General features: G+C 47.5%; 1 protein-coding gene across 1 annotated transcript in view; it reads left to right on the forward strand.

Moving 5' to 3' along the window:
• HCN4 (hyperpolarization activated cyclic nucleotide gated potassium channel 4) overlaps nt 1–20,418 on the forward strand; it is a 97,908-nt gene extending 77,490 nt beyond the window's left edge. The window contains exons 6-8 of the mRNA XM_032194909.1: nt 734–974; nt 2,969–3,133; nt 18,726–20,418. Coding sequence (XP_032050800.1) covers nt 734–974; nt 2,969–3,133; nt 18,726–20,320 — 2,001 coding nt within the window. The 3' untranslated portion in view covers nt 20,321–20,418. The remainder of the gene's footprint in view (nt 1–733; nt 975–2,968; nt 3,134–18,725) is intronic.
• The last annotated feature ends 3,414 nt before the right edge of the window (nt 20,419–23,832 follow it).

Genomic DNA, 23,832 nt, shown 5'->3' on the forward strand with positions numbered 1-23,832 from the left:
TGCGACGGAAGGTGCTGTCACACCCTCCGAGTGACACCAAGCCACAGGAAGAGGCACGGTCCCTGTCTGCTGTTTGACAGCTGAACAGCTGAATTGGGCTTTCTTCATCTGAGGTTGATGAGGCAGCCCATGCCCTGGTGACTGGTGGGCACCTTTCCCTCCCTCCTCTTGACACTGTCCCCAGCTGCCCAGGATAATTATTTCTCTGAGCGCCTTGGCACTTCTGTGCTGTTTAATATCTCATTGTCAAGCAAGGGCAACAGAGAACGTAGGGCTGCCAAGGTGAGTTATAACGTTTTCCCAGAGAGGAGCCCTGGGCATTTTCATACAGCGTTTCACCAGCACTACACACCTCTCACAAAATCCAAGGCTTTCTGAAGTAAGAGGTATATTTTATGTATTTGGCACGGTGGGGTGTTCCTGTTTTATCCCTGCTCAGAGAGAAAACATATGAATGAAGGCAATGAAGCATGGTGTCAAGCTATCAGCTTCAGTTAGCACTGCTATGTGCTGTGTCCCAAGGCCCATTCCAGCCTGCACTGGGGGCGCCAGACAAAGAGGACAGCATTGTTTTATTTTTGACTTTTTAACATACACACCAAGTGGGGAAACTTCATGGATTATTAGATGCTGACTAAACATATGTGTGTGTCTTTTCTGCTCCCTGTCCCATGTGTTCTCCCCGCCTCCCTCCCCCCCACCTCTCTCTTGTTTGCACTCACATTGTCATCAGGAAATCATCAATTTCAACTGCCGGAAGCTGGTTGCCTCGATGCCCCTCTTCGCCAACGCAGATCCCAACTTTGTGACATCCATGTTGACCAAGCTGCGGTTCGAGGTGTTCCAGCCCGGGGATTACATCATCCGGGAGGGCACCATTGGCAAGAAGATGTACTTCATCCAGCATGGCGTGGTGAGCGTCCTCACCAAAGGCAACAAGGAGACCAAGCTGGCAGACGGCTCCTACTTTGGAGGTGAGTGTTAACAAGTCACCCTTGTGTAGTGAGACCCACTGGTAGCGTTCACATTTTCCTTCGCTTGTCATACACAGGCAGGGCAGAATGTGGTATTGATACCCAGTCACCTCCTCCACCCCCTGTCTCTGTTCATCTCACCTGTCCTGCAGCTTCCCATAAGTAAATTGTGCAATGAGTGGTGGTTGGGAGTCGTGGGCAGTGTGGGAGTCGAGGCAATAAATAATAACAAAGTGGAGAAGGAAAACTTAGTTCTTGTAGTTTCATTTCCTTTTGCCCCAAGCAAACTGACAGATCTGTGAAGCTGAGAATCTAAAGGAAAAAAAATTGAGCATTCTCAATTCTCCAAGCACATTTATAGTGTTACCTACTCCTACTGCCTGGCATCCATCATATGAGGTACTGTATAAACATGGAGGAAAAAACATAGTCCATCATCTCCCCAGTCTGTGGCTCAGCAAAATGTCGTGAAGGTCGGCAGGCAGGCATAATGTATCAGCAGCAGAGGCCTGGAACAGTGAAAGTAATACAAGGTCAGAAAACACCATAAGAGAAGATTTAGGATATTGCTTTTATGAGTAACACAGAAACTCCTGCTATCACAGCCCCACAGAGACCTCACTGACACCCCAAGACAGACAGTTCTCTGGTAGATGCACATTTCAGTACAAGCACTGAATGCATCATAATTAATCGCCTACCAGGAGGGGTAGAATGAAACCTGACTTTCCTTCCTCTCTGTAAGAACCGTTCTCTATTAAGAAATTCCAATCTTGCATTTCCTACACAGTTCTTCTGTTATTTCCTGCAAAATAACCTGTTTGCAGCTACCTGCACAGGTAGCTCCTTGGAGAGCTGTACCCCAATCCCTTGGGGTACAGGGATTTTGTGCATCACTAGCAAGTTGGGTCAGCTTCCCGGGATTTGGAGTTGGAGGGTTTGAGTCAGGATACCCTTACTCTGACAGATTTTATTAAAATTGCCCATGAGATTCAATGCATTTCAAATACCACACGCACAACTTCTCACACATTCAAAGACAGCACAGTTTCAGAGGCATTATTTTGTTAGGAAAGCAGCCTAAAACTCACAACCTTGTAGTGCTGCTACACTGGCGCTTTGAAGTGCACCCAGAATGAATCCTGAGAGTGGTGCTGGTAGATTGACACCCAACAGCACAGAAAAGCATGCTGTGACCAGACCTTCTGCCTTTAGGTCACACCATCTGTCTTTAAGTGCCTGTCTTAGGTGCCCAGACTCTGTGTGTAATCAGTGGAAAAGCAGGACTCAGGAGCTCTCTGCTGAGTGCTCAAGGAGCGTCTGTGCCCAAATGAGGCATTTATGTTAGAATCAAGGACTTTCTGTTCTGTAGCCAGCTGAGCAACCTCTGAGAGTAGCTGACTGCAGTGTAAATACACCAAGAGTTAGTAAGTGGGTACCACTAACTTGGCTTATCCTATCTGTAAGCTTGTGACACATCTGCAAGTAACTTCCAAGCATCTTTGAACAGATAAATGTTCTGGGTTTGAGGATCGCTGTTACTACCAGGCACCAAGGCCACAGGTCAGCACAGAGCCTTTATTGCAAATCTAAAGAGAGAATTAGCTTCAATGAGGGCACGGCATGACCTTCTGCTCCCAGTGCCCATGAGGAGTTGGAGAAAGACAGCTTCTCCACTCTGAATGCACAAATGACATCTTTGATAATCCACCATAACAAAACTTGACTGGCTAATTAGATCAGCAGAATCCCTGAGGTGCAATTGTACGCAGCAGCTGCCACAACTGAGCCCCCTGGTATTTTCTTGTTTAAATGTTACTGCATATGGAGAACACTACCACTGCTCATGCTTCCAGGGGGAGAGCAGGTAGAGTCTATCTGGAGGGGAGACTGGGTGGCTGGCAGGACTGCCCGTTGAGTGGCAGCGCCAGGTTTTGTATGGCAGGGGTGGTGGTGTCTGTCCCCACGTTCTCAGGCTGGGGTTCTCATTCCAGAAATTTGCCTGCTGACTCGCGGCCGGCGCACAGCCAGTGTGCGAGCCGATACCTACTGCCGGCTCTACTCCCTCTCGGTGGACAACTTCAACGAGGTTCTGGAAGAGTATCCCATGATGCGGCGAGCTTTTGAAACAGTGGCTCTTGACAGGCTGGACAGAATTGGTAAGTAGAAGATGTGAGGGTTTCCTTTCAACTACATGCTGCTCTGGCATCCTGGGCCCAGACTTGGTCCTTTTGGTCCCTTTTTCCTTTGCTGCATTTGTGAACTGAAGGAGATCCTACGCAGTCTCTCCTTGTCTGGTTTCAGCTCCAACAAGAAGCCCGTTTATGATCAGTTAGAACCTCATCCTTCTCTCTCTGTCTCTCACATACACATTTCTGCCTGCTCCTGCTTCATTTGTTACCATTTCCTTTTAAAGAACCAAGATCATTCTGACCCCATTAGAACCATCCTGGTGAATTCTCTAGATTTTGAATTTTAGCTCAGAATGTGTAAGTACCCAGAGCCCCCCAGGTTCAACAGAAAATAGGCCAGGCTGTGACCTCCCCCAGGTCCTGTGAGCAAACTTCAGTATTTCATTGAAATGTTCTGCAGCAGCAATCATCCCTCAGCACGAGGTCTTGGGTGTTTGTTGGAGGGTAGCCTGTCTTTTGCATGGATGCTGGTTGGGCTATGGCTGAATGGGTTAGTGGTATTACTTTTTAAAAGACAAAAACTGGAGCCACATTGATGAGGAGGAGTCTCCTCTATGAAATGCAGACCATAATGCAGCTTTTTGGGACAGTTGTTTTTCTGGTCATAGCTGGCAAACAGCTGGAAAAGCAGAAAGTGCTGTTGGGACAGGAAAGCTTGGAGTGCTTTCTGATGTCTTGTGCAAAGCCATCAGCAAAGCACAGCCGCAAAGCACTTCCCAGCTGTCCACAGGAGTCCAATATTTTCAGTAGAAATGGGCACCAGACAGAACAAAGACTTGGAACAGTTGATAGAACACTTAACCTCCCACAGCCCAGAGTAAACACAGATAACCAAAGAGCACCAGTGAATTGGAATAGCTCACAGTCACCCATGCCACGATGCCGTCCTGTCTTGGGGGAGACATCACCTGTGCTGCAAACAGCCTTGTCTGATTAGAGGAGACCAGGTACCCGGCCTTGGTCACAACCAGAGGCATTTAACATAGAGATTAAGTGGCTTACACAAGGTCATGCAGGAAGTCTCTGCAGAGTTAAAGACTGAGCATTTCAGAGTGCCAGCCTAACTTCTTTAGTTTCTTATTCTACATCACTTAAAGCTGCACACATTTCCATTGCTTTCCAGAATCAAAAAGGTCAGTGCAAGTCTTGAGTACAACGCAGAAAGCAAGGAGGATAATGGGGTGGGGGTGGAGGGATAGGGAGGAAGCTGGCATCCCAGCAAGAGGTGCAGTGTCTCTGGGGCTTTTCATGCCAGGAACATTGTATTCTGTGCATCTCATTACCTGCTTCAGACCAGAAAGCGTGACCCCTGAAGAAAAGGTTATGAGCTACATATGTAGAGTTTGGCCACTAATGAGGCCCTAGTGTAAGTGGCAACAGTCTCCTCACTTAGGTTATTTAAATTAGACTGAACAATCTTCTAGAAAATGTAATATCGAGCACAACCAGGGATGGGCCAGCTTGACTTTATCTGAAGTTCTTTGTCTTCAGATGGTCAGTACTGCTCCGCTTCCTAGCCTGGTGCTCTTTGTAACTGTACATACAGGAGGGCAGGGCATTGTGTGCTCCTTGTCCTTTGCTCTGTGTGCAGCCTCATGCACAGCCAAAATTCAAGGCAAATGTAGCACAGACTGCTCGTCAGCAGTGATGCTGAACTTTCAGGACGTTCCCAAAACCACTGTGGAATGAGGTAAATCCTTGGGTGCTTAACCTGCAGTGATGTTACCAGAACCTGAGGGAGCTAGTCTGAAGCTAGCTGGTGTCTTTTCCTGCTGCAGTCCTTGAGCTGCTGTGTAGACAGAAGAGGATGAGAAGCTACTACTGATACTGCCCTGCAGCATTGCTTGTCTCAGTGCGAGGATCAGAGACAGGCACTTTACTGTTGAAGATCTGATCTGTCATCCTCACTCCCAGCCATCAGCACTGCCTGTCGTCATACCGCTGGTGGCAATCATCAGTCAGGCCAGATCCCTGGGTGTAAGGGCTGGAGGTGTGGGAGACAGGTTGCAGGTCAGAGAGCAGGATCGTGCTTGCTTAGTGGCTGCATCGCAGGCATTCAGAGATCTGCAGTGATGCGCACACCAGCCACTGTTCTGCCACTGGGGTGGTGGCTGGACCAGCTGAATGCTGATTTCCTTTTGCTCCTTCCCGGAGTCAACTTGAAGGAGAGAAAATGCCTCACTGGTCCCCTTGCAGACTGCGTCTCCACATTAAAGAACTTCCCAGAGTTCCTCCACCTTTCTCACTCTGCTTTGCTGCTGTCAGTTTGAGAATGGATTGCAATCATTTCTCATACAGTGGCAGGACAGTGCTATTCTCCCCATTATACAGAGTAATCTTAACCCAGAGCTACCCAGCTGTCCAGTTGCTGTTGATTTCAATGCGATAAACACTTGGGAGCCTTTCATGATGCAGATCAAAGCGAGTTGCCCAAAACTGCATTAATAATTGGTGTTAGGGCAGGGAATTTTACAGTGGAGAAACTGAGATGAGGGGAGGTAAAGCCAACCTGCTCAAGCTGACGCTGAGTCAGAGGCTACAGAGAATAAACTTTGCTGGCTCAACTCGTAATCCTGTAAGCCCAAGGCAGCGGTCCCTTTCCACAGCTCCATCAGAACTATGCCTGAACTATCCCTGTGATGTTACTCAAGTTTCCAAGGAACAACACTTAGACCATGAGTCAGACCGCTCATCTGGGGCGTTTCATTGCAGGCAGCCTTTTTGGCTTGTAGCTCCTTCCCATTTCCAGTGTGGAGGCATGCAGGAAAGGCTGCCAAAAGCCAGACAGGAACCTCCATGTCTGTGCAGCTGTGGGAAGCCTTCTTTGCAGTGATGGTCGAGGGGGAAAGCTGCTCCTCACAGCTATGTTTTCTCAACCATCATAAAAAAAACTCATTTGTTTCTTCCCCTAGGAGAAATTCTCTTCCACATGCAGCTGCAAAATGTCAGTATAAGGTCAGAAGGTGGCACAGAGCTACTGGAATAACATGCCCTTTGGTGCAGAGCTCTGGCATTGTCCTCCCCTGCTTTTGCCATTCTGCTGACCAGAGCCAATATCAGTCCCTGCACCATAAAAAAGGCACAGACCTTTAGAGCCATACTCTGGAAAATCCTAGTGCTCTCCCTGTTTCCCTGGCAATCAGACTCGACAGCTGCCTATTCTCCAGCTTTATGTCCTCTGCCATTGCAAAATAGCATCCTCATAGCACCTTCCAGCCCCGTCATGTGTAACATTCTTTGGCTGGAATTTCCAAAAAGAGCCTAAGGGAGTTATGCCCATCCTACTGGAATTGGCAGATCCCATGGAAATCCCTGCCTTTTATAAATAAGACATTTCTTCACCTTCCCCTGAAATGTGCGCCATCCAGAAGCAGCAGCACAGTAGCTGCATAACGGCACGTGACTGGTTAGGGAAGTCAGGAGCGCTGCACCGAGCTGAGACTGACAGTAAGGGGATTGTTACAGGGGGCTGAGAGTAAAGGACTAGGGGCCAGAAGGGCCTGGTATGAACAGAGGATCTGTATTTTTGGTTCATGCTGCATTCAGCTCAGGATCTGTACACAGGATGGAAGCAAGTGGGAGCCTCTTTCCAAGTCAGTGTTGCATTCACTGAATTCATTCGACCCAACAACATGCCCTTGAGAAGCCCAAGCTTCACTGAGTACACAAAGTGATTTGGAGGCCTCCATCATTGCTCTGGTACCAGGGTAGATCCATCCAGTATTCTGCCTGTGCAGTGAGGAGTCGAGAGCAGGGAGAAAAATCTCAGTCCATCCAGCCACAGGAGGCATGCTTACAGGATTAGCTGCTATACAGAAGACTTAGAAAGCGTGGTCTGAGCTCACCTTGGTAGCAGAGAGACAGGGTAAGAACGTAAGACCCCATCCCTTGAAGCACCAGGAGCAGTGCTGGTTGACTGGAGGTGCAATGAGGCATTCGCTTTGCAGAGCAAATGCACTTTGAAAGCCAGTGGCTAGACAGAGGGCAAGGAGAGGGGCAGATGTACGCAGATCTGTGCCCCCCATCGCTTCCTGCTGGTAGCCCAGCGGTGCGGTGACATGGAGGGCACAGCCCCCAGGAGCTGTCAGCTCCGTTGATCGTTCTGGCAAAGAGCATGTTGGTGTCTCCTCCTAACCTCTGTCGTTAATGGGAATTGATATTGGCATCCTGCCTGGGCCATGCGTGGCTGGGGAAGAGGTTTCCCAGGTGTCTTGCACTTGCAGAGCTCTTTAAAGACTGGAAGGGATTAGTCTCTGAGAATTGACTAAGGCCAGGATTCTGCAATGATTTGTGTCCCTGCTTAACTCTGCTCTCTGAGTAACTTCAGACTCTAAAGAACTCCTCAGGCTGCAGAAAATCACATGCACAGGTCTCCACAAGCTCAAAGCCTGAAGATTGAGACTCAAGGAAATCAGGCTGAGCACTGATTAATAACGATTTTACCACTGATTTAATTTCCCTCTTTTTCTTGTTCTTGACCAAGCTGTAAAATTCTTCCTAGTGTTTGTTTGTTGAAATGATTTGTTTGTTTCTCCAGTGAGTAATTCTGTGTCTGACAAGCGTTTGTGAACAGCCCCAGTTTGTGATGTGTCAGTTAGTTACGTAAGTTTCAGGATTCTGTTCTTGTCTGGCTTTGAAACTGGCTCTCGGTGACCATTGAAGCTTAAAATTAGATTTTCACAAGTATTTGCACTTGTAAAACACAACCACTCAAATGTTCACTGAAAGTAAATACAATACGGGTCGTGGATATTGTCAAATTGAAATTCACCAGTGCATTCCAAAAATATTGGGGGACAATTATTTTCCAGTGCTCACTGTGCTGTAATAAATACCATGAACGTCTGCCATAAGGTTGCTCACCATCCGTATCAAGGTCACCAGTGGGAGCTGAAAGAACATTTTGAAGGCAGGGAATGTTATTTTTTCAATTTCTTTGGGAATACTTTACACCAAACAGTTTGAAATACATACATTTTGAATGCCAGTTGCATATATTTAGATCCAGGGATCCCAGTTAACCCTGGATTAAAAATGCCTTGCATTTCCTCCAGGCACTGCAGATGCTAAAAAACAAAGCTAAGGCAACAAAATACCCATCTAAATATTATTACGTAACATTATTACAGTACAAGAGTGTCTGTTTAAGATATTGTAGTGGGAGAAGTTTTAGAAGCTTTGTCATACAAGCCACGAAAATAGCTGTTCTCCAACTTTTTCTCTGGGCACCCCATTTGTCAGCTCGTGATCATGCTTCTGCAACAGAAATCCCGTTGGGTTTGCAACCCCGCGTGTCTGGGTCGTGACTAATGCTCTGGGATCCGCTGCCTCAGAGGTAGGACTGGCCTGGGTTAGGCTGGGCGAGCTGTGAATGAGAAGCTCTGGGACCTGTGCCAAGCTCTGCCACAGATTCCCCGTTTGTCCTTGTCATGCCTTTGCTCTCTGCCTCAGTTCCTCTTCTCTCCTACAGGGAAAACAATACCAGCAAAGGTGGAGCTCAGTCTCTGAACACACCTTAGCCGCTTACTCCCTTGGTGCAGGTGCCATCAAAATCACATGAAACTGACTGAAATGAGTAGAAATAAAACAATATGTACTCAGCATAAAATGTCCACGCTGAGGTCCCAGATTTGTTTACTGTATGCCAGTGAGTAATCCCCAAAGAGCTGCACACGTGAGAGATGAGCAAGCAGATTTGGTCATAAAGCTCTATATGGCTCTTACTGAGGCTGCTGATCCAGGCACAGGTGATGTTAGGACATAAGTTCCTGTGACCTAGGATTTGTACCGTGCTACAGTGTGTGTGCTCTGGGAGAAAGCTTTGTTTCCAAGCCGCATTGAAGACTACCCAGCCCTTTAAGTAGACAGAAACTTATTATCCACATACTGAGCTGCTGCAATACCGGTGCCTGACAGGAGGAAACATGGGCTCTCCCGTGTTGTGTCCTCTCGGGTCACCCACAAACATAACTGTTTATGAGGACTCAGAGTTCAAATACCACTGTGTGTACTTCTCTGACCCCAAATCCTTTCCCATAATTTCTGACAGTAAGGCGTGCAGATCTGAATCTGACTTACAGTCAGCAGAGAGAAAAAGGCATTTCTGGAGTGTGATTTGGCTTCCCTGAGATAGCTATCTAAAATGGCCAAGGTAGAAATGTGATCTAGCTCAGATACCGGTGTCTTCATGGTAGGAGCTCAGACTTCAGCAGGAATTCAATTTGTGAATTACTTTTTATTTGGAAGTAAAGTCCCAGATTTGGAGTATTTTCGCCTAAGGAAAGCTATCAGCAACTCATCAGCCGTGGGTGAGTGCAAGTGACTTCATCTTAATTAAGAACTGCCAACCCTGTCTTGATACAGAAGTGCTGTTTCTCATGCAACTCTGGAAGGAAAATAAAGCCTAAGACACCCCAGTAGAAGGGGTGGTGGGGACAGTGGTGGGATCTCAGGAGACCTGCCTTTGACTTTGTAAATAACCTTGAGCACCTCGGTTTATCCCAACCTCACAGGTTGCAAGTCTACCTCACAGGGTGCAAATTCTCTGGGAAGAGTTTGGTCTTCTAGGCAGATGTCACTAGTACCACAGACACTTGGAGAGCTGGGAGACATTCAGCAGAAGCAAGAGAGTTGGAGAGTGGTAGGAGATGCAATATAATTGTGACCCATCTTCATGGATCCCCAAAGTTACCAAATTCCTTTTGCATTTAGAGAGCCATGCTCACATCTATTTGCTATCAGTATCAAAATAAAACACCCGTTCAGATAATTTTTCCCATTCCAACACCTTTTTAAGTTTTTGACTCTAATTACATGAAGTAGGATCTGCCTGCCAACCACACCTGTAAACTCAGGGGACCTGTAAACTCCGCACCCTGACCACACTGCTGACAGAAAGCAGTGCCAGAATGTCACCAGCCCAGAGTCTTCCAGAATCTGTCCCTGTCACAGCTGTCAGCTCCAGCAGGACACTGAGAATTGAATGCAGAAGCTTTGGCTCTAGATACAAGCACTCTCGCCACTTGAAGAGAAGGCTCTTTGGCTTCAGTCTCCAGCAGTAATAAGTAGCAGCCACTGTGCTTCGGAATTGCACAATTCTTACACCCACTCACGGCTATTCACAAACAATTTGCTCTACAGAGCCCTATAGGTTTGATTTTTTTTCCTGTATGATGGGCATAAATGTGACAAGTGAGAGGGAAGAGCATCATCAGCTTAATTTATTTCACGTTTTGTTTAACAATCATGAGATTCATCAGATAACATCATTCTCTGTGTATCGTTTGACCTACAGCAGTTTGGCACAGTTGGAGGTTGCGTTCTGTCCCTTAAAAGGGATGTCCCATACTTCAAATAGGTATATGGGAGAGGAGAAGCAATCAGTGGTAGGCCTGAGCTGTACGGGGAGAGCAGACCTCTACTTGGAAAGACGGGATTGTCTGTGGCAACATTTTAAACTCACTATTGTTTGTTAAGATGGTCATAAGACAACAGATTCAGCTAACCACCCCAGTGCAATGGGCTCTATGCTGATAACATTTATTTCCCTTCCCATATGGCGCTTGGCTTTCCTGCAATAAACCCCTTTGTACAGTTTTATCTCCAGAGAGGCTTGTGGAGGACAGAGCAGGGGAAGAAGGGAATATTGTACATTAAATGTACTTCAAATGATGTGGCTTTGACAAGAAAGAAATAGACTGCATTAAGCAGGTGGGTGCTGCCTTGTACGTCTCATGGCATAAGAGCACACATATGGCAAGTTCTGCAGAGCAGTTCATCAAGAACTGCACATCCAGTTTGTAATGTGTTTACATAGCCTTGCTCTCAGGAAGGTTAATGTGAATTAGTTTGTAGAGCAGATTTGTTAAGTGCACGGAACTCCTGTGTGGATGCACTGAGGCAGAGTTCAAGCTGCTGGGATCCAGCTGGCTTTGCCTTGCTTCCAGGAGCTCCTTCAGTTCTGAGCTGACCCCTTTGCGAGGCAGCTGAGAAAGTGTGGGGTGACCTACACTGGGGAGGAAGGCAGACTCTAACAGCAGAAGAGTACATACGTCGGGGGCTGAGAATTATTTTGAAATCTCTGCTCCAGCTGATTTCCCTGTGTGTGCAGACCCTAAGACAGCGGCAGGAGCTGGTGCTGCGACACCCCCCAGCCAGCACAGTCCCAGGGCAGGATCCCCCCAGGGCACAGAAGCAGCTGTGGCAAGGGAGGGCAAAGACCACCTCCGTACCTGCACCGCGCTGTGAGCTCTCTGCAGCAACCAGTGATCCAAGCAGGGCGTTCAGTACCCAGTCGTATGAATAATAAGAAGAGAAGACCTGAAAGAAGTAACCATGTGGTGCAGGGGGCAGCCACTTTGACAGCAGGCCAGAGCATAAGCCAACCTAATAAAGTGAGATTATTTCAAATGCATGCAAATTCAGAAAGCAATTCAGTGACCTGAATTCTTAAACTGCAGCCAGCTGACTTAGACAGAACTGAAAAGAGAAATGAACAGAAAGTCACAGCTAATTTCCCCTGTGTCTGTGCGGAATTTCAACAACAGAAAGCTAATTTTGATTATTTGATAGGAGAATTATTGTTGAGTGCTGGCTCTTTTTATGAAATCACATGAGCCTTTCTCCCCATTCTTTTGTGTGCTATCTGCAGTTGAGGAAAATCTGACTTTGCAATTCTTTATTAAGGGAGAAACATCTATTAGCTTGGTTTCCATAATTTCACATACCCCACTCCACTTCAAAGCACCGGCAGCTTTGTTATAAACATCTCGTAGGCTTTAAATATCTTCTTTTCTCTCCTGTATTTAGTCCACTGTTGCAGTGAGGAAAATACGGAGTTTTTAGAGCACACAACACTCCATTAATGTTACTTATTTCTGTCTGACCATGGGAAAAAACCATACTGTGCTAGGAGCTGTACAAAGAGGACAAAAAGGTGAGTTGTGCCATGGAGACCCTTCAGTCTAGGTACTTTAATTTTACTCCTGTAGCACCTAGACCTCCGCTCCGCAGGTTGCCACACACCACGTGCTCTGCAGAACCCCTTGTGAGTGGAGTCTTGCCCCGTGACACAATCAGGGCAGCTTCTCTTCCCTCAGTAGAAAGAAGGAGCCTGAAGCTACCTCAGAGTAAGCAATGGTGGGGAGCTGGTGCTTGAGGTGGTTGCAAGGTGGCTTCTGTCCCAGCTCCATGGCACCCCGGGGAGCTCTGGGACTTGTCTCCAAGAGAAAGGTTGATGAGTAGGAGTTTGGGGAGTCCGGAACATGGGGTGATAGAGATGGGTAACATGTCACTGGCTGTAGGATGAAGAGAAAGTGGGGGTGGTAGGTCTTGCTAAGGAAAGAAGGAGGGTCAGGAGTCAGGAAATCAGGAGATGTGGGACTGGAAATGGTGAGTTGGGTCTGACCATGGAAGAGGTTATTGGGGCAGACAGGACAGGTACTGTTTAAGAGACAACTTGGCCCCTGCTTCCAAGCCTTGCTTTGGTTCCTGCACTGGACTAGGCTGTCCCTGTGTGCGTCTGTAGGTCAGAGGTCTGCTGAGGTTGAGGAGTGGCCTTCCACGAGCTCACATTAGTACAGATCGGGATTTTGAGTGAGCAGGACCTGAGCTTCTAAACAGTCCACAGGTGCATTAAACAGATTCAGTGCTCTGAGGCAGAATCTACCTAGGGAGATGTAACTGCCTGCTCCAGTGGAAGTGCTAAAGCAACATATGGCAGGGAAAGGTAAAAAGCGATGCTTTTCCCCTCGAAAATCAGATGAGAGCTCTAGAGACAGATGTGTGGCAGTATTCATCCATCAGACCTTCACCTCAGAGGACCTGGGTGCAGATCTGAGCAGTGCTTTGCAGGGTGAACTGGAAAGACATGATCCAACCAGGAAAAGGGGAAAAACAGTACCCTCTGGAAAGGCAGCCCTGGGAATCATCTGTTAGCAAGGGCCCCACATGAAGTTGCATAACCTGACTTTATGTTTATCCCTCTCTGTAGCCACACACACTCTGACGTATTTCCTCCTGCACCTCTCCCCTGAGCTCTGCCAGAGCAGTTGCTGAATTGGAATTAACTCCCTGTTCTCTACAAACCAACATTTTTGGAGAGTGGAATTTGGTGATCAGAAGCCAGCCACCTAGAGAGGCTGGGCGACCTAAAAGCCTCCCTAACCCTGGCAGCACGGGCAGCTTTCCTGAGGAGAGGTCCCTGCTGCTCCAGAGACATCCTTTCACCCCACGGCCCAGACCCAGCACTGCTTGCCAGGGCTTCCCAGTTCCCGAGCTGGCAGCACAAGGATGTCAGTGCCCTTCGAGTTGGTGGAGCGTGGAATGCTCGATGTCAGAAAGCTTTAAACTCTGATTAACCGTGAGTACTGACTCCCGGCAAGCCCCCAGTCCTCAGCCTCTGCTCACAAGCAGACCACGTCCGTTCAGGAGCCCCTTCCTGAGCAGTTTGCAGGGTGCCCATCGGGGCTTTGCTGTTCTCCTTCACATACACATGCAGGCCAGTCCCAGTGCCGGGCTTACAGAGAGCAGACCTGCAGACTTGGCTCCTGGTTCCTTGTGCCCTGGTCCCTATTTTTGCATAAGAGATGTTCCCACCAGCAGAACCTGAACACGCCAGGTCTCGGGTTGGCCTCGGGCAGGGTCACCGTGTGTGTGTAGGCTTCTCCAGTGCCAGGACTCCAAGGCAAACATCCTTTACATTTTGACTTGTCCAAAGCAAAAGTTCTGCTGAATTTCCAGTTCAAAGAATATGTCAACAAAATGCTATAGGTTAAAATTACAGCTTTCTTTAGAATCTCTCTAAATTTATATAATATTTTGGGGTTTAGGAGAAATGCATGGATGGGTTGTTTAATACCTGAGATTCTGCTCAGCACTTTCTGTGGGGTAAACAGCACAGAAGGAGAAACTCCAGTAGCAGCCAGCCTCCATAATCACGCCATGATTAGGGTGAAGGGGAAGCTGGAGTCCCCTTTCCTCTCTCCTAATGAAGCCTCTCCCTGGCTTAGCAAGAACACAGGGCTCTATTGCAGTTCACCGAGTATAACTGTAGGTTGCAGAACATAGTTTTAATTAGGGTTACACAGAGCCAAACTAATCAGCCTTTCAGTCTTCAGATTGCTGTCTTGTTTGCTCTCCTTTTGAGGCTGGTGCAGTGAAAATCCAGACAAGGAAAAATGAATTTGAAACTGAAGCAACTTCATAAATAAGATGGAAGGGGGGCAGAAATAATCTCAGAACCACCAGCCCAAGCAAACTGACTCCCACTGCCTCATTCTGCTCTTGGCTTCTGTTTCATGCAGGACTTCAGTCAGACCTGCCAGGAAAATGTTTTTATGCCAGCAGGGCACTGCTGTGTGCCTGTTGTAATCTGGTGCTGGCTGGAAGGAGAGTTTTTCTCCAGAAGCAACTAATCAGACTTATATCAGGGTGTGGAAGCATCATATGAGTGATGCAATTAATTAGAACAGTGGAAACAATTAATATTTCAGTCTGCTAACCAGTTACAAGTTTGAAAAAATTATTTTGAAAACTCTTCTCCCCTTCAGTAATTGAAAGAACATTTTCAGTATTTTCTTTTAATGACCTGGAGCTGAAATCTGAGACTTTCTTGGGAAAAAAAGACGAGGAAAAATTTGATCTAATGAAACAGTTAATAAATTCAAGTTGGGTTCAGAAAAACAGTAAAATGTAATGTAATTCCAAAGGAAAACTGAAACGTCCTGTTTAAAAAATAACAAAAATAGTCATTCCAAGGCTTTTACTGGAATTATTTTATCAATGTGACACAAATTTAAGGAGCTCTGATCAAACCATTTTGCAGTAAATCGTATGTACGTTTGGAAAATGTTAGTGTATTCTCCATTTAGTGATCTGCCAAGGAAACCAGTCTGCTGTTGAAGTCTTTCCGTGTTGTCAGGAGCTCCAGTTATGAAAACATCAGTCTCCTCAATTCATCCGTGCAGCCCTGATTAACATCGCAATGGGTTCTCGTTGGAATTGAGGGCAGCACTGGAAATGGCAGGCTATTCAAGCACAGACAAGCAAATCAGAAGCCAAAGACAGGTGACATGGAATTAAAAGAGCGAGATGAGGTGCAGTGATGGAAGCGCAGAGCAGTTGCTGGTATCGAGCTTTTCGGAAAGCTGCACTAGCAACATCTGCTGTTTCTCCTTCTTCTACCCAAGCTGTCCCTCCTCAGCCCGGTTCTGCTACAAGCTGTTATCAGGAAAGCAAATGCAGCAGGGCAGTTTTTTGCCTGTCTGGCTCGAACTCAGCATGCCGTCTCCCATCCACATCCTGACCTTGCAGTTGTGCAAGATTCCCCATGCTGGGATTTGTACCTTCAACTCCAGAAAGAAAATGATTACAAACCTGCAGACTGAATTGCTTTTTATCTCAAGTGTGCTGGCCAGATTTTCTCTTACCTGTCAATTTATTTAGATTGGTTGCTCTTTTTCTCCAGACTTGGAGCAGTTAGCATTTTTGTTTCTGTTTAAGCAGCATTTTGTGATCTAATTTGTTTGTGAGTGGGTGTGTGCTTCTAGAAGACGCTGCCTGGAAAGTAGTGTTTGTGTAGAGTGTGACCCTCTGCTCCTTCACTGCCAAAATGCTCTGAATTTTAAAGGTGACATTCGTGCTCCGCTGGCATGCTTGGCAGGTAGAGGCAGGCTCTGTTTAGGGGATACCTGGTGCTGTCCATGCCAGCTTGTTATACAGTGAAACGGGCGTAGTATAGGTATTGTACACAAGCATTTCAGTGCGGACGGGCTCTCCAGCCCCTGTAATGGCATTAGCAGCTCTGAACACTGGCTGCCTTCAGGTCTGTGTCCTTCCAGAGCTCTAAGATCCATTCCTGGACATCTGCCTTTCTGCTTTTTTGGAGGGAGTAATCAGCAGCAGGTAAACCACAAAACCATTAAGCATCCCATAGCTCTACCCACAACAGATACGTCCTTAAAACCCAGTCAGCATTTTGGTTTGGTTTTATGGTGCAGTTCAGCCCACTGGAGGGGTTGACCATGGAGCTGTGGATTTTAAGCTTTACCTGCTTTGAACAATTGCATAGCACTATTGCATAGCACTCAGTTGTTAGAGCCCACACCTCCTCCTTTATAAGGAGAGAAACGCTTGATTTTGAAAAGTACAGTGAAGGAAAAACTACAATTACTGTCAGATTGCTCCTTATCTTTTTTTCTGAGCTTGTCTAAAATCACAGTATCTTGTGGGGCTTTCTGGAACCAAAGGGAATGTTTCTTATCAGCTTCCTTCATCTGTGAAGTTCCCTATAAATCAGTATCAAGTCACCTCTTGTCCGAGAGAAGCTGAATACGTAGTACTCACCCACAGATGTTTTTCAAGCCTGATTTGTGGATATTTTCTGCACCTTCTCCAGCTTTGCAGGTAGACACTAGAACTAAAACATTGTATGCCTTCCTAGCATTGTATGTGGTAGTGACTAGAATCTCTCTTATGATTTATAAATTCCTCCTTATTTCTGCAACAATTGCTTCCCCTCTTTCTTGTGGTAGCTTTAGAACTCAGCTAGTTATCTTCAAAACTCCCTCATGTCAGAGTTACTTTTAGGATACCAGGATACCAGTTACTCTCCTCTGAGTGTCATTCAAGTCCTTGGCTGCCAGATGTTTGAGTTTACATTTGGCTAGAGTAAGAATCATGTCCTTCAGCTGTAAGCCTTTTACCTGTTACAGATGTAAAAGATACACCATACAGTAAAAGAAACAACAGTCTGGATGTCATCTGCATGCAAAGACCTGAGACCTCAGCAGCATAGGATTGAAAGGAAATTCTTCTGGAATCTCACTGGGAACTAATACCAAGGTTGCAGTCCACTCCTAACCATTCCTTCTTGGAAACTATCAGCTGGCCAGTTTAAACTAGAATGCCATATGGGACAAATTAAATACCATACTGTGGTTTTAGTTGGTAATAACAAGGGCTGACTTACTTTGAAAGCAGCGATTTCATGAGAGTAGAGACAAACTTAATGGACAAGCCTTTGTTTGCAGCAAACTTGTTAATGGACAGGAGCAGCACTGCCAGCTTTTAATTCTTAAAACATGCCATGATTTGGGGATTAAAGTACTGAAAAGAGGCCCCTCTGGTTCCCCAGCAGCTGGCAAGATGCTGAGTGCTTACCCTGGTACTGTACAGGAACTCAAAGCTATCAGAACCAGCAGAAATGACATTTGAATCGGAGCAGAGGTTTGCTAGTGGGCCTGAGGAAGCGTTTGGTTCAAGAGGAAGGTTAGTTCAGGTTTTGGTCTGATCCAAACCAGCCGGCATCTCGTGTAGAGGTGACCCTTCTGCACCCCTGAGCTTCAGCCGCAGAATGAGCTGTGTGCAGACACACAACCAGGGTGCACACAGCTTGCTAGGCTGAACCCTTCACATCCAAATGATTGCAATAAATAAAAGCGAAAAGGAAGCTGATAGGCAGGTGCTGTCATCAGTTCAAACTGGCATATGCTGTCAGGATAGAGGACCCTTGAAAAGGCAAGAAGAGAGGATCTAATCCACACCAGTTTTGTAAGAAAACCATTCAAGCCAGCATACACCAATGCCTTACAAATCAATGCTGGCACAGTTACCCATGCACAGACTGTTACGAGAACCCAGATACAAAAGTCGTTACACAGAGTGCCTATCCACATCACAAATCCTGTCCTTTGAGAAGGCATTTGTGCTCTGGTGAAAGGGCATCGCTGGCAGCATCTCATCCCCCTGCTTCAGTCCAGGAGAGATCATCCCTTCAGTGCCAGGTGCACACTCAGGCCAGACAAACTCATTATGCCACATTTTCCAGCCCATTGAAAAGGCAAAGCGCTGAGCTAATATTTTGCTGCAGGCTAGAAAGTCCAGCTGGAACATGAGGTTTGCTAGCCTGCAGTTTCCTTAAAGTTTGGGCTAGAAGGGCACAGCCAAATAATGGTAGCTGCAGCGTGTCTGAGGGCTCTTACTTGGGCCACCTGGGCTTTTCCAGCACGTAAAGTCCTGCCCATTTTTCATAGAGAAATTCCATTTCAACTAGAAACAAATGTTCGACTTCAGAATGAGCAAGATGCATGAGACAGATGATGAAAAGACATGTCTGGAGAGTAACTGACAACTCAGGAGACTGCACTGAACTTGTGTTTCTGAGGTTTTCCTTTGCAAATACAAAAATTATGGTCTTTGGTTTCCTGCTCTTTTTCTAAATGGAAATTTAGATTATGAGCTGCAAAATGACACTCTTCCAGATTCATAAGCTTTGCTACCAGTCTGCCACACTTCTCAAAATTGGCCCTACTGTCTAAGACTATGTGTCCTGCCAGGCAGTTTTATGGGACCTTGATGTATGTTGATCATACCACAAAAGCTGAAGAGACGATGTTTATCATCTTGTTGCTGGAGCACAAAGACTGTATGCAGAGCCCATAATGACAGTGGAGGGGAGACAGTGCCAACAACTCGAGGAAGGTCTGGCAGGAAGCTTTGAGGAAGCCTCCCCTACTTTGCCATATCAGAATGACCCTTTCTCTCTTCGCTTTCCCTACAGGTAAGAAAAATTCCATTCTGCTGCATAAAGTCCAGCATGACCTCAATTCAGGTGTTTTCAACTACCAAGAGAATGAGATCATCCAGCAGATTGTGCAGCACGACAGAGAGATGGCACACTGTGCTCACAATGTCCAGGCTGCTGCTGCCGCCGCTGCCGCCGCCGCATCCACCCCCACGCCCGTCATCTGGACTCCACTGATCCAGGCACCCCTGCAGGCTGCAGCAGCCACCACTTCTGTCGCGATAGCTCTGACCCACCACCCGCGCCTCCCCACAGCCATCTTCCGGCCCCCGGTGTCCGTCCTGGGTTCCCTGGGGCAGCAGTCCAGCCAGACCCCGAGGCAGCTGAAAAGGCTTCAGTCTCTAATCCCATCAGCCGGGCCTTCCGCCGTCGGCTCCCCCTCCAGCACTCCGTCCCAGCTGCACACACCGGGAGCAGAAACCCCGTCGTCCTCTTCCTACCACATCCAGCAGCTCGCAGGATACTCGGCCGCCGCTGGCTTAGGCCAGTTCCAGGTGGGATCCCCTCCTGCTGGCTCGAGCCAGACGGGTTTGAGTGGTGCATCCTCCGTGGCACTGAGCCAGCTCCAACAAGCACCGTCCGGATCACCTTTAGGGACAGCTCAGCCCACCCAGCAGCAGCAGCAACAACAGCAGCAGCAGCAGCAGCAGCAGCAGCAGCAGCCACCCCTTCCCAGCAGTGGATTCGGGCACTTCCAGCAAGCCACAACTAGCTCCCCATCAGCATCACTCACCCAGCTCGCATCGAATTCACCCCCCGGCCTTCTCAACCAGTTCCAGCCCACCACGAGACCACTGCAGGGGGGACAGTTACAGCAGCTCTCAGGCAGTGGGACTTTGGGGGGAATTAATCACTTCCAGCCCCCTCCTTCTTCCAACTCGCCATCCGCCAGCCTAAGCCAGCTGGCACAGGCCTCTGGTGGGCCGTCCTCAGGCCTGTGCCAAACACATCCAAGTGCATTAGGGTCTGTAACTGGCACGATAGCCCAGCTCCACCAGGAACGGTCGCCTTTTGCCTCCATGTCTCCTCTCCAACAGTCTGGCATCGCCTCTCCCTGTTACACCCCTTCTGGCCTTAGTCCTCCTACTCAGAGCCCAGTGGCAACAAGAACTTTTCAGTGTGGCCCTTCTGGGGCCTCAGGCTCTCACGGCTCTCTGCTCCTGCCTCAGACGGCCAGCCCACCTCCGCAGATCCTGCAGTCCAAGAGCACGCCGCCCGTGCCGCCCGGACGCCTGAACCAGGACATCAAGTTGATTTCTGCTTCCCAGCCATCTTTGCCCCAAGAGCTGGCTCAGACACTGAGCCAAAGTTCTCATTCCTCTAGAGAATCTGTTTCCAGCTTCTCTCCTTTTCCTGGTGGAGGGACTGGACTTCTCGGGAAGCCTTGTAGCTCAATTCCTGGGCGCGTGACTTTACCACGTCAGATGTCCTCAGGTTCTTTACCACATCCGCTGGTGTTTGGGGCCAGCACTGCGGGCACTGCTTCCCTGACTGCTGGTGGGCGGAAAGAATCCATAGTGCTCACGGGGGATCTGGAGCCTGTCAGATCCAAACTGCCCTCCAATTTGTGAGGACTCCTTCTGAGAGCTGGTTATGTCAGCCGTGCAATTCGGTTCCCAATTAGACTTTCATTAATCTTTTTTTTTTCTTTTTTTTAATTTTCCCTCTTTTTCCTCCATTTCTTTTGTTTAGGTTTAACTGTGATTAGAAACAAACAAACAAACAAAAAAAACACACGAAAAACAACAAAAAAAAAAAGAAGATAACCAGGTATTCTTAGAGCTATAGATTTTTGGTCACTTGATTTTATAGAATATTTTAATACATGGAACAAAAGGATATGAGCAAATTTAATCCAACGAGGTAACACACAGACGAGGCGTGTGCCTGAGCTGGAACATGTGAATGATCAGCCATAGAAGCCACCAAAAAAGGTTTTCCTGTTGAGACAAAGATCCGAGGTTGACGTGGGCCAGAGAAGGGAGCATCAGGTCAGGCCCGTAGCTGGTGTTTTTGGGACAGCTCTGGTTGGCCTCAGCTTAGCACCACTTTGCACCAGCCTGGTGCACCTGAACCTGGCCTGTGGCACTGAGACATGGGGGGACTCAGATGGCTCATCGCGTGCATCAGAAAGTTTTACTGCCTCCCAGGTTTTCTCCTGGGATCAGCAGGGCGCAGAGGAGGCAAGAAGAGGGGTGAGTTTCACTAACACAGTCCCCTCTGGGGGTTTCAGAAGGGCTGAGTTGTTTTTTTGGACTCCATCTGAAGAAGAGGAGGGTGACCAGGAGATGGATGGATGGGCCTGACTGCAGCTTGTTGTCTCGTTCCACCAATGCTCTGAGGGAGAAGTCCCGTCGCTGCCAGCCCGCTGGCCGCAGCAGAAGAATCACAGAACCACAGAATGGCTGAGGTTGGAGGGGACCTCTGAAGATCACCTGGTCCAATTCCCTGCCGAGCAGGATCACCTAGAGCACCTTGTGCAGGATGGCAGCCTCAGCATCCCTGCAGTGTGCACAGTGTGCGTGCTGCCCTCCAGGCTGGGGCGTGCAGAGCAAGGGAGGGATGAAGAAAGGCAGCACGTTAATCTTCCCTCTCAGTCTCGGTGTCTCAGTGTCCATGGGCTGACTGCTCTGAAGAGAACCGGGTAGGGTAAGATGGCAAGGTGGGGTGCAGTTGCCCCGGCCCTCCTCCTCCTTAGCCCAGGAGAGTCTGAGCTCGGAGGCACTGAGGGCAACACCAGTGCCCAGCCAAGAATCCTTCAGATTTGCAACTATGTTCATACCATTAAAACAGATTAAACCAGAAATTCGGCCAGCCGTGGTCCATGCTTCTCCTCTGATGGGGGAATCGAAATCGTTTGCTTGATTTCACCAGCAATAACAGCCTGCACCTGATTGATTGGCTTTGGTCTCGCCCTGCAGTTGCAGCATCACCGGACACATCTGGGGCCTGGCAGGCACCTTGAGCTGGAAAGTTTGGGCTCCCCTGATTTAAGGCAAAGTGGGATGAAGACAGAATGGGGCCTTTTGGTGCACACAGCACTGAGAAGCTACAGTCTTTACCTCTAGAGCAAATGTCTCCTTTTCTTTTGATTCTTTCGTTCTCTTTGGTTTTTCCGTAGGCCAAGAGGTGTCTCCAGCCACCTCACTGTAAAGAGTCAGGTGCTCAACTTTTCTAACACTTGTTAGAAACACTTGTCCAGCTTCCCTCTGTTTCTAGCTGTCTTGGAGTCCCTCCAGCCCACCGAGGGAAAGCGGAACTTCACGCAGCAGTGCCAAAAAACTTAATATTATCACAGTAATGATACAGGTCCATACAACCCCTTCTCTTACCTCCTTCCCCCCAAACCACTGGCTGACAGTTGATTTTTATACCGAATTGTTTGCAAAACTCTTGACATGTGCCTGTATCTTGAATGTTGCTGCAAGCATTACTGGGCACTCTTGCTTCAACGTGCTTTGGTGGCTCAGAATTCAGATGTAATCAGCTTTGGTCTTCCTTAAAGGGTCAGGGGAGCTCTTGAAATGTTTTTTTCTACTAGCTACATACAACTATGTATGTGTGAGTGTGTGTGGAGGGAGGGGTGTGTGTGTGTGTGTGTATAGATTTTTATATATATATCTATATATACACACATGCTTTTATATATATATAGTATACAGTTATACACATATGTAGTCTATTTATGCACATGTGTAAGCACGCACACACACATACACACACACACACACATTTATATATATATGTATCTCCTAGTTTTAAAATACATGTCAGTTTTGACCCTCCTGTAGGACTGATTGGCAGGTGATAATTGTAACGCATAGCTCCTGCTTTTCCAAAACATGTACAGGTTCATCTTGAAACAGAATCAGTTGACGGAATTGAAGCAGAGTCACAGACCCTCTCATAAGTTCAAAGGTACGAGTTCCTAGAGGAAGACTCACGATATCCTTTCAAGTATTATATTTGTTTTAACAACCTTTTTTTCCCCGTATGCCAGAGGGCCCCCTAGAGCGAACATCTCAAGAGGTTGGGAGTTAAGCTGTTTGGGTCTGGGGCATTCGATACAAGCGGGTGGGAAAGGTCTTCAGCCCAGCAATGCCAAGCCCTCGTGGATGACTGTCCCGTGACTGCTGCATTGGTACTTGAATCTCAACAACCCCTGTGGACACTCAGACAAATGGAGGTGCACAGAAACACCCTGAGGGCTGTCTCTGGTAGACGTGCGTTCCTTCCGCCAGGCCGGTGAACATCCTGCGTTCGGTTGGGTTCCTTCGCTTTGATTTTCACGGGGGTGCTGTTTGATTTTCCAGTTCTTAGCGGTGCAGTAGCCAATATTGAGTTACTCCGACTGGACCCCAGTCAACACTAGGCTTGTCTCAGTAGGTGGAACTATATTAATTATTATTGTTATTTTTTGTTTTATTTCGGGGGGAAGGGAGGGAAGAGTTCTAGGGGTGGGGTTTGCAATATAAAACACACAATAAAAAACCTTAGTAAATAAAAAAGTAAAAACCCAGCCCTCTGACTTGCTGTCTGCTTTGAGTGTTGAAATTCAGGCACTGTGGGAGGAGGTTTCAAGAAGAAAAAAAAACACCTCATGTGTCATTTCAGCCCTCCCTGCCCTACTGGAGAGAGATGATGAAAGGTTTTGTCTCACTTCCTATCTGTATTTTCCTGCTGTTTTCACAACTTTGGTGGCATGTTTACCTGCTGCCACCTCTCCACCTCACACATGCCTGTAGGCAGTGTATGGTAAGCCACTGACAGTAAAATTTCTACGCTTTTGCCTACACTTTAATTTTTAGCAGTGCAAAGGAGAAACCTGCCGGTTGTTTTGCTAAAAGTGTACGAGATTCCTTCACAGAACTGACAGATCTGAATCTGTGGCTGACTTTGTGAGCCTCAGAGAAGAGCTCAGGGAGCCTTTCCGCAGGATGCAGAAGTTAACAGCTTGGTATCAGGACTATCAAAGAAAGCGCATGAAAATCTGGACAAAAAGTCACCATTTCCAAGTCTTAAATTAAGCTCGGTGATGATGCCAGAGTCAGGACCTGAAGTACTTTTGGAAGGTAAAACTAGC

This window comes from Aythya fuligula, chromosome 11 (genome assembly GCF_009819795.1).
Source record: "Aythya fuligula isolate bAytFul2 chromosome 11, bAytFul2.pri, whole genome shotgun sequence".
Lineage (NCBI taxonomy): Eukaryota > Metazoa > Chordata > Aves > Anseriformes > Anatidae > Aythya > Aythya fuligula.